This window comes from Microplitis mediator, chromosome 1, assembly GCF_029852145.1.
Source record: "Microplitis mediator isolate UGA2020A chromosome 1, iyMicMedi2.1, whole genome shotgun sequence".
In the NCBI taxonomy this organism is placed as follows: Eukaryota; Metazoa; Arthropoda; class Insecta; order Hymenoptera; family Braconidae; genus Microplitis; species Microplitis mediator.
Window position 1 is genome coordinate 1468333 of NC_079969.1, and position 11981 is coordinate 1480313.

At 31.8% G+C, this 11981-nt stretch overlaps 1 protein-coding gene across 1 annotated transcript; it reads right to left on the reverse strand.

The window, feature by feature from the left end:
• Positions 1–705: 705 nt before the first annotated feature.
• LOC130667866 (ubiquitin-protein ligase E3A) lies at positions 706–10763 on the reverse strand. The gene is made up of 8 exons (XM_057469748.1): positions 10628–10763; positions 10200–10370; positions 9965–10100; positions 8272–8584; positions 5087–5452; positions 2688–4041; positions 1202–1651; positions 706–984 (listed from the first exon to the last, which is right to left on the reverse strand). The coding sequence occupies exons 2-8, from the start codon at positions 10244–10246 to the stop codon at positions 864–866; spliced, it is 2787 nt and encodes a 928-aa protein (XP_057325731.1). The 5' UTR covers positions 10247–10370; positions 10628–10763; the 3' UTR covers positions 706–863.
• Between the last annotated feature and the right edge of the window lie 1218 nt (positions 10764–11981).

An 11981-nucleotide genomic window follows, 5' to 3' on the forward strand; every position in this document is an offset into this window, starting at 1 on the left:
TAATTGTAATAATTTTTTTATTTATAAATTTATAAATAAAGCAAAGAAAAAAATTTATTTTGTGTTTTTAAATTTCTCGAATAAAAAATATCGATTATTGTTCGATATATCGATTATTCGATGTATGGAAATAAAAAATTCGAAACAATGTTCGATACTCGATATATCGGACTTTAAACTTCGATATATCGAAACCAAAAGTTCGATACATCTATTGTCACTCGATATATCGAATATGTGAGTTCGAGATGTCGATTTTTCGTTGATTAATAGAATCCAAACGTTCGACTTATCGATTCAATTTTAAGTAAATCGACTTAATGCTCAATATATCGATATCTCGAATTGAAAATTTCAATACATCGAATCTCAAACAATCGATAGTTAAATTTTTCTTACATATCTTCTTTAACCCTTCGATTTATCGATATCTGGCTTACAAAATTTCGATATGTCGAAATCACAAATTCGATATCTCGATCTCTCGACATCACGAGTTTGATATCTCGATCTCTCAGAATCACAAGTTCGATATCTCGATCTCTCGAAGTCACAAATTCGATATCTCGAAATCACAAATTCGATATCTCGAACTAAAAAATCGATACTTGAATTTCTTCGTAAATAAAGGATAGTCATTCGATATATCGATATCTCGAATCGAAAATTTCGATATATCGAACGTAAAAAATTCAAAAAAATTAATTTTTTTAATTAAATTTTTTTATTTATTTTTAAACAATGGCATTGAAAAAAATATTCAATAATGAAATAAACTAATTAATTATTCGTGTGATCGAAAAAAGAAAATTAAAATTCAGATAAAACTTAATTTTATAATTAATAAAGAAATAATAATATTTTCATAACATTCCAAATCCTTTTGAGTAATTTATCGCCTTCAACAATCGATCTTGCAGTTTTTCCATCGTCGAGTAGTCCGGTAATAACAGGGTATTGAAGCAAGTGTGTGCAATCGGTAATCTAAACAATAAAATCAAAATTTTTAAGTTTCTTTTTAAATTTTTCTACTCCCGCACGTTCTTTCCGTCTTTTATGTCCCTTAACTTTCTAGGGAATTTTTCTAGAAAAAAGTTGCCATGAACTTTTTCAAAGAGGGCACTTTCAGCTTTAAGGGAAAATTTTTTTCATCCCTCCCGGATAATTAGAACGGAAGTTATGAATTTTTAAAAATTCTTACCTATCAGAATCAGGTCCATGGCGCGAGATGACCATTTTTAACCTCGAGAGTCCTCCGACAGGGACTCGATCGCTTCCGGTGGTGAACTGTAACAACCTCCTCTGACTCTCTAGCGGCAGAGAGTGGGCGACCCTCCAGAAATTCTTAATCGCCTCGCTGTCTACCGTGTAGCCGTCGTACTCCGTCGAGGCCTCGAGTTCCGCGAAATCAAAAACTTTTGATCCGCACACCAGCTGTTCGATCTCCTCCGGCCGGAATAGAAGTCCCAGAGGACTCTCATCGGTTACCATTTGAAATCCGTGACGAAATGCTTTGAATTGTCGCGCCACTGAGCGGTTCAGCAGAAAGTCTGCGTACAAGTCAACAAACTCGCGCTTGTTGTCTTGATTGACGTAAATTTCGTCGCCGTTTTCACACAATTCGTGGTACAGAACTGATCCAAAGACGTCCCTGTACACAAAATTTTATTTATAAATCACTTCCGGTACTTAAAATATCAAAAAATTCAATTTTTTCATCGGCGGGAAATTTAAATTTTTTGAAAATTTTAAATTTCGCGGGTTTAAAAAAAATATTTTGGGCCCAATTGGGTAATAAGGAGGGGTAGAAATGGGCCAGAAGGCAATTGGGCCTTGGAAAAAGTGGGAGGGGAAGTAAGGAGGGGGTGAAATGGGACAGGTATAAAAGGGAGGAGTAATTGGGCCCTAGTAGTGGAAGGGAAATCGGGGCCTTAATTGCAACCTGGACCCTACTGAAAGTGGTTGAAAAAAGAGGAAATGGGCCGGAGATGAAAGGAAGGGGGTAATTGGGCCTTAGAAAAATGCAAGCATGGGTAAATGGAGAAAAATGGGCCAGATAAAGGGGTAGGGGTTAATTGGGCCTTAGAAAAATTCAAGAATGAGTAGGGGAGAAAAATGGGCCAGATAAAAAGGCAAGGGGCAGTTGGGCCTTAGAAAAATTCAAAAAATGCCAGGATGGGTAGAGGGAGAAAAATGGGCCAGATAAAGGGGTAGGGGGTAATTGGGCCTTAGAAAAATTTAAGAATGAGTAGGGGAGAAAATGGGCCAGTTAAAAAGGGAAGGGGGTAATTGGGCCTTAGAAAAATTTAAGAATGAGTAGGGGAGAAAATGGGCCAGTTAAAAAGGGAAGGGGGTAATTGGGCCTTAGAAAAATGCAAGAATGAGTAGGGGCAGAAAAAATGGGCCAGATAAAAAGGGAAGGGGGTAGTTGGGCCTTAGAAAAATGCAAGAATGAGAAGGGGGAGAAAAAATGGGCCAGATGAAAAGGGAAAGGGGTAATTGGGCCTTAGAAAAATGCAAGGATGAGTAGGAGAAAAAATGGGCCAGATAAAAAAGGAAGGGGGAAATTGGGCCTTAGAAAAATGCAAAGATGAGTAGAGGGAGAAAAAATGGACCAGTTAAAAAGGGAAGGGGGTAATTGGGCCATGAAAAATTAGAAGGACGTGTAGAGAGGGCAGGGGACTTACTTGTAACCAACTCTGAATGTTTGCATGAATGTGTCGGGCATGTCGTCACCAGTATACTCTAGCATCTCAGTGAGAGTGCGATAGAGAGTCGGACTCCAGTCCTTGAGGTCAGCGAAGCAGCCTCTGCGTCCCAAAAGCTTCCGGTACACGATCATAGGGAAGCGTACGTCGAGGATCACGTTATTGTAGATCGCCAGCCCAAGAACGACTCCGATTAGCGTGAACTGGGCGTCGCTCTCGAAGGAGGTGGGGTTGAACCACGTGGTCTGAGTCTCTTCTTGAGTAGTGAACATTCCGTAGTCCGGGTTGAAGATCTCCTCGACCACCAGCTGGAAAAATTCTTTTGAGACCCCGCCCTCGTCGACACCCTGCTCGCCCTCGAACTCCACGACCAGTTGCTTCTTTAGGTCCGTCGGGTTATCAGTTGCTATCATTTCTAATTCGACTAGTGCGTCATCAATTATGTAATCACGTCGGACCTTAAGTCTCAAGTATGGATTCGTAGGCTGTCCAACAAAATTTTGAAAGAAGCTCAGCCTTCTCTCACTGTACATTCTTATCCTATTGTCGTAATACAGGCCGAGTGTTTTCGTCGCCGGCGTGAGAATAAAAGCATAATTCATAAAGCTAAATTGTTTTGGTGGATCGCTTTTGTAGAACGCGAAGTCTTTGTCCATCTCGACGGTATCGCTCAGCAGTTCGTTATAAAAATCAGTGAAGTTTATAAAGGGCGTGCGTGCGTCCAGTACTGAGATTCCCAATTCGACTGCCAGTGGATCTTTTTCCACAGGACTGGTGTTGGTGGTCGAAGAACCGGCGGACAAACCAGAGAGCGAGACGATTCGCGAGCTCGCGAAGGGTTTGTCGTTATCGGTTGTGGGGTTCGTTGATGAACTCGAATAATCGTCGTCGAGGGAACTGGGGGGATCGAGTTCCCCGGCCAACATGCTGGCGTAGTAGACTATTTTCATGACCTTAGTCGGCGCTGTTATCGAGTCGGCGTTTTGGATGAAGTAGTCGCGTGTGAAGGTGCCCCCGATTACTTTGACGGTTATCAGCTGCTGCAGCGCTTGGAGAAGGTTCATCAGACGCGTCTTGCAGTGGCGCGCCCACACACGGGCGAGTTTCGCTTGGGCTGCGACGGGGAGACAGCTGACGGCCTTGCACAGCATGTGGAAAGCGTACTCGAGGTACTCGGAGGAACCGAGGACTGGAATCTCGAAGACGATTAGAAAGACGTTGAGAAGAGTGTCTGTTGAATCGGCGGGCATTATTCTCAGTACGCGTAAATCGATTTCGATTTTGTCTGCTAGTGTTACTAATGCGTTGACTAGAGCTGATTCAAATTCTTCACCTGTTTAAATATTTTTATTTTTATTAATTTTTTTTTGTATAAAAAATTATTAATTCGATATATCGAAATGTTATTTCGATATATCGAATTTATAGTCGATATATCGAACTTAGACTTCGATATACAAGTTTTACTTCGGTATAAAGAATTTCGATTTTGATATTTTATTTTATAATTCGATCTATCGAAATGTTATTTCGATATATCGAATTTATAAATCGATATATTGAACTTAGACTTCGATATATTAGTTTTACTTCGATATATCGAATTTTGATTTTGATATTTTATTGTGTAATTTGATCTATCGAAATTAGAGTTCGATATATCGATCTTTGATTCTATATATCGAATATCAACTTCGATATATCAAACTCTAACTTCGATACCTCGAATTTTGATTTCAATATATTATTGTATAATTCGATCTATCGAAATTAGAGTTCGATATATCGATCTTTGATTCTATATATCGAATATCAACTTCGATATATCAAACTCTAACTTCGATACCTCGAATTTTGATTTCAATATATTATTGTATAATTCGATCTATCGAAATTAGAGTTCGATCTATCGATGTATAAATTCGATATATCAAACTCTAACTTCGACACATCGAACTTTAGCTATGATGCATAAAACTCGAACTTCGATATATCGAATATTAAAATGTATATGTCGAATATTAACTTCGATATATTTAATATTGAGTTCAATATATCGAACTATAACTTGAATTTAACTTTGATTTCGATATATAAAAAATTAATATCGATATATCGAATTAACACTTCGATATATCAAACTAATATTTTGATATATTGAGTTATTACTTCGATATATCGAATTGATACTTCGATATATCGAATTGATACTTCGATATATCGAATTGATACTTCAATATATCGAATTAATACTTCGATATATCGAATTGATACTTTGACATATCGAGTTAATACTTCGATAAATTGAATTAATACTTCGATATATCGAATTAATATTTCGATATATCGATTTTTTAAATAAAAAATAAGAAATTTACCAGGTAATGTCCATAAAGCAGCAAATGAACGTCTTACTGCATCTAAATCGACAGTTGTATCATCGATACTCGGTAATGTTGGTGATGGATCACTACTATCGATATCTTTATCTTCACCCTGCAATGATCTGACCGCTTCCTTACTTAAATCACCAGGCTGCCGCAACAGTGACTCCGGTGCACGATCTAATAGTGCAGCCAACGGCGAATCATTTTTTTCAATTTTTTGAAAACTTCGACTCAGGGCTTCTGTCGACGAAAATACTTCACCCAGCGTTCTTATCAACAGTGAATACGATCCCTCTGATTTACACCGTTCGATTATATCCAATAATTTTGTTTCTGTTAAATATGGTATCTGTTTTCCTGAAAATTCAATTATTATTAATTACAAAAAAAAAATTAAATAATTAGTCAGTAGTCAATAAGAAATAAATTTATTCAAGTAAATCTTTAAAAAAAAAAGTGTAAAAATTAAAAAATTTATGGACTAGGAATTTTTTCAATATCTAGGGAATTTTTTTATTTTTCAAGAAATTTTCTTTCTTCAAATCTTGAAATTATTTTTCTAAATCTTGAGCTAGTGATTTTTAGAGACTAAAATATCTAGGGAATTTTTTCGGAACTTTCAGTCGTGACTCCAAGGTGTCTAGGGAATTTTTCTATGGATCCAAAAAAATTTCCAGTAATTTTTTCTCAATTATATTTCTTCGACTCCAAATATCTTAAGTACAACGCGAGTACCATCAGCTCAATAACCGGATCTCTTTTCCCCACTTCCCCCTCTCCCCCTTCCTCTTCTTCCCCCTCCGTCTCCTCCCTCTTCATCCTCTTACCCCCACCCTTCCTCCCACTATTTTTCCTCCTCTTCCTTCCCCTCCTTCTTCCTCTACCCCTCCCACCCCCACCCTTCCCTCTTCCGGCCTTATCCTTCTCCCTCCCACTCTTCTCGGTCCCATTCTTCCCCCTCCCCTTCATCGGAATCTTGACTTTGCAGTTTTTCAGTATCCGATTAAAACTCTCGTTCGAAATCAACTTCGACGACTTTTCCGACACATCGCTGTCACTTTCCTCACTGTCTTCCTCCTCTTCCTCATCATCCTCCTCCTCCTCATCATCATCATCATCATCCTCATCATCATCATCATCACTACCCCCACTTTTTTCCAAGTCCCCGATTTTTTTCCCGCACTTTGAACAATTTGAACTTTTCCTCATTTTCAATTTTTGCAATTTCGACCTGTCGTCTTTCAAAACTTGATCATCATCATCATCATTATTATTTAAATTTACAAATTTATTAAAAAGGTTTTCTTGGGAATAGGACATTGGTACAGGATCTTAAATATTAATTACCATTAATCAGTAATTAATCGAATCATTAAGGGGGTGAGCTGGTCTGAGATACAAAAAAAAGAGGAAACTTTTGTAATTTTTTTTTACGAGTTCCTTCGTTTTTAAAATTATCAAAATTTGTGACATCATTAAGCATCAATCCAAGAATATTCTGGTAAATTTTCAAAAAAAAATATTGAAAAATGAGCCAATGGCAGTGGGGAGAGACGAGTCACTTTAAAAAAAGTCGCAATGCCGTAGGCAGGATAACTCATGACTGCTTTACCGGAAGTAAAAAAATGGAGACTTTTTTTTGAGGTCACTCGTCTCTCCCCACTACCACTGGCTTATTTTTTTTTTTTTTTTTATGAAAATTTAGGAGAATGTTTTTGAAATGTCGCTTAATCATTAGGGTGGGCCGAAAATTCGCTTTGTCAAAAATTTTTATTATTAATTCCAAAAATATTTTTCGTTGTACAAAAAAAAAATTTTAGGTCGATATCTTAGGCTCGCCAAATCCCGGTAAATTTAGAAGTTTAAAATTTTTTTTCCAACTTATTTTTTTGGAAATTTAATTCTCTACAAAAAAAGTCTTATAATAAAATTACGTAAAGTTGATAGTTACTGAGATGATTACAATTTTGTTATAAAAAATATAATTTTTCAAGATATTATAAATTTTTCAGGGTAAAAAATAAATTTTATCATAAAAATTTAATAGGAAATCCAATTTTCTACAAAACAGACCTAATAAAAATTTATTCAAAGTTGATACTCACAAAATAACGAAAAACGTGAATATCTAAACATAAAACTGCCAGTTTCTGAATAACTATAAATTTCAAGTTTTTACCAGAAGGCCAATTTTGTAAGAAATTTGATTTTCCATGAAATTTATACGATAAAATTCATATTTTACCCCGAAAAATTGATATCTTGAAAAATTATATTTTTTATAACAAAATTGCAGTTATCTCAGTAACTATCAACTTTACGTAATTTTATTATAAGACTTTTTTTGTAGAGAATTAAATTTCCAAAAAAAAAAGTTGGAAAAAAATTTTGAACAACTTTTAACTTTAGCGGGATTTGGCGAGCCTGAGATATCGACCTAAACTTTTTTTTTCCGAAAAATTTTTTTTTTGTACACGGAAAAAAATGATGCTCAAAATTTTAATAGTTTATAGTTTATTTTGGACTTAAAATTAGTATATTCGATACTAATATCAAACCAGAATCATTATATATATTACAAAATAGCTCTTCTTCATATTAAAATTTGATACATATGGAAAGAGCAAAATTTGTAATTTCGTATATTAAAATTAATATAAAAAATAATCGATAAATTGCTATCTACAGTTATTACTATTTAAATAAACATAGAAAAATAAAAAAAATTAGGAACTGAAAAATTAGTAAACGTACATATTAATATATAAAGATCTAGTATACTAATTTTTCATTTTATTATTTACCACTTATTAGATTTATGTATATTGTAAATAATATTTACTTACTTTTTGAAATAATTGATGGTAGTTTTTAGGAATCTACAAAAATTAGTAAACTACTTTGCATTTAGTCATAATAGTACTAATTATTGATAACAGAATTCACTTTTTACTATTATATATAAATTTTTAATATTCTGTTTTTTCCGTGTACAAGGAAAAATATTTTTGGTATTAATAATGAAAATTCAAAAAAAGCGGATTTTCCCACCCTATTAATCATGCCTCAAATTTTCAAAATTTTAATAAAGAAAGTACTCGAAAAAAATCACAAAAATATCCCCTTTTTTTTCTGTCTTTCAGACCAACTTCCCCCTTTAAAAAAATATTTATTACCTTCGACAGACGACGACGGATTCATTATTTTATTGGGCAAACTTTTAGCCAAAGATGCCGGTCCAGATCCACTTAATGACGTTCCCGTTCCTGTTGCTATTGTTGCTGTTGTGGTCGAATTACTCTTACTATTGCTCTTACTATTACAGTTACTATTACTATTGTGATTACTATTATTATTGTTATTATTATTGTTAATAGTTGATGCAGTACGAGGTATTTTATTTGGCTGTGTACCGTCGCATAGACGAGCTTCTTGTGAAAATAATTGTATTGCTTGTGCTGCCGCTTGATTTGGCGTCAAATTTGTCACCTGTAGAATTTATTTATACAATTAATCAATTAATTTGATAATTTTACAACTTTTTTAAGTCTTAATTTTATCAAATTAACTTATTAACTGACAATTTACTCTAGTTCTTTAGAAAAGATTTCTATAAATGAGCTAGAATATTGTTAATTGTTGATTAATCATCATTAATTGTGTTAATGTGACGACTATTGTAGATTAATCATGATTAATCTAGTGCATTAATCAGATGACTGGCCTAGATTTAAATAAACTGCTGATTAATCATGATTAACTGGCGATTAATCATGATTAATCTAGTTAATAGTGTGAATTAATTGAATTAATGGTCTAAATTTATGGAAATTGACAATTAATTTGAATTAATGAGCATTGATGTAGTGAATATTGCGGATTAATTATGATTAATCTAGTTCATAATGTGAGTTAATCAAATGACGTCTCAATTTCTAAAACTTTTCAATTAATTATCATTAATGTAATAAATATTGTGGATTAATCATGATTAATCTAGTTAATAGTGTGAATTAATTAAATGACTGGTCTAAATTTATGGAAATTGCCAATTAATTTGAATTAATGAGTATTAATGTAGAGAATATTGTGGATTAATCATGATTAATTTAGTTAATAGTGTGAATTAATTAAATTACTGGTCTAAATTTATGGAAATTGACAATTAATTTGAATTAATGAGCATTAATGTAGTGAATATTGCGGATTAATCATGATTTATCTAGTTAATAATGTGAGTTAATCAGATGACGTCTCAATTTCTAAAAATTTTCGATTAATTATCATTAATGTAGTAAATATTGTGGATTAATCATGATTAATCTAGTTAATAGTGTGAATTAATAAAATGACTGGTCTAAATTTATTGAAATTGCTAATTAATTTTCATTAATGAGCATTAATGTAGGGAATATTGCAGATTAATCATGATTAATCTGGTTTATAATGTGAGTTAATCAGACAACTGGTCTCAATTTCTAAAAATTTTCAATTAATTTCCATTAATGTGGTAAATATTGTGGATTAATCATGATTAATCTGGTTAATGATGAGTATTAATCTAATTACTGCTCGATATTTCCCTGACTTGTCAATAATTTTTAACTAGTGGGTATCAAAGTAAAGAATATTTTTAATTAATTATGATTAATTGCGTTTAATCGAATTTAATACCCCGTTAATCAAAAAATTTTTTTTTGAAACATCGGCATGTGGGTACTCAAACTTCATGAAATTTTGTCTGTAGTCTACTCCGACACTCAGTTTTACCCCAACCTTTTTCTAGAAAATTTTACCACCGACTTCGCTCTCCTCCTGCGCCTAACTTTTGAATACTTGAGTTTAAAAAATAATAAAAATGATAGTTACCTTGCCACTGGAGGCACAATAAAGATTGTCGCATTGTAAATTACCACAGCCATCAGTCAATTGATAAAAATAACGTTCTATTAATTTTTTAGCTGCCGCACGCTTCATGTCACTACAAGGACTTTCAGCTCCTACCCTAAAATAATTAAATCATTGTCATTATAATTAATCATCATTATTAATCAGTCAAATTAACAACTAAATTAATGAATAAAAAAAATAATTTTATAATTACCTGGAAGTCAAATCTTCTCCAGGGTCTTCCGTAGCTTTTCCGTTCATAGATTTATGTTATTATAATATTTATAATTTTTATATATTTATTCGTATTCAACTCCTCCCAATTAATTAATCGATCTGTTAATCAATTAATTAATTAATTTACAATTTTAATTTCCGCGTACTTCTGTAAAAAAAAAAATATCAAAAATAAGGTTATGACTTTTTTTTATTTATTTAAAAAAATTGAATGAATTAAATTAATTCTATTTTTAAATATTAATCATACACATAAATATATATATATACAAATACATATATATTTATATATATTTATCTTTGTTCTAATTTTATTTAAAAAATGCGTAGTAATTTTTGTTTTTTTTTATTAATAAATTATAATAATTATGTAATAAAAAAAATTATTAATGAAATGTCACTTACGTTAATTAGATAACTAATTAATTAGTTAATTTTAACTGAAGCAAAAAATTGATAAAAATTAATCAACTTCTTATTTTTACTTTTTTATAAAATTTTGATTTTTGTCACTTTTTTTAACAAAACACGATTATTGTAACTTTTGTTTACGTTTATTTGAGTAATTAATCAAATACTCATTAATTATTATTAATTATTAATTATTAATTACGGTGATTATTTATTTAGTTCTGTTTTTTATTTATTTTATTTATTTATTTATACTTTTGTGTTTTTCTTTACAAAATGATGGAGAATAAATATCACATATATTTATAAATATATATATATATATAGGTATAAATATATAGTATACGAATACCAAATGTATATTGTCATATATTTTGTAAGAAACTATAGAACTTTGTCTGTTTTACCATTTGAAGATTTGAATTTTTGATTTTTCCCGCCGCTGGTAAAATGGCGGCCGCGCAAGGGAGGGGGCGCTAGGAGCTGAAAGTTTGAATTCTCAGCAGACGCTAGAGCTCAGGAGAAATAAAATTACAACTCAGTGTATAATTTTAGTTAATTACTTTAATTATTTATTAAAATTCTTAATTATTAAGTTAATTAATTTGAAATTTAAAATTCAAAAGTGACAGGTGGAGATAAAAAGTGAAAGTGATAAAATAATTGAAGATTTTAATTTTTTAACGTAATAATTAATTAATATTTTGTGGATGTGTTAAATAATGAGTGATGGTGCAAGTGATTAATTGTCGGTTAATTGAAACTGACGTTTTAAAATTTTTGAATTTTTTTTTAAGGTTAGACTTTTGTAAAAAAATTATTTTTGGATTTAAATTTGTGTTGTTGATGCTGATGAGTAATTAGCGGATTTAACAAGTGATTAGAAGTGTTAATAAGTGTTAAATTAAGAGTTTTTGTGTTAAAAATTAGTGAGTATTGGATTTTTATAAAAATCGAATTTCTACGATGGCGGGAATTTTTAAATTATTAAATTTCGAATCTTCTGATGGTGAGTTTTTATTTTATTTTATATTTTTTTTGGTAAAATTATCGAAGTTTACAAATGAATGATTAAAAAATGAGATTTTGAATAATTGAGTTTTCAAAAATTGTATCGGATCATAAAATTATGACTTGAAATCATTGAAAATTCCTGGAAAATTTTTTTCCTGACAATTGACTTCTATGAACGTAAAAAAAAATAATTCAGTATGGAAATGGTCGAAAGTTTCAACCGGGATTTAGAATTGATTTAAAAATTGATGATTTAATTTATTGAGCTCTTTTTCTTATCAAAATCTCAGTAAAAATGCACCGAGGCATGAAATCCTAGAAAACGTGAGCAGAA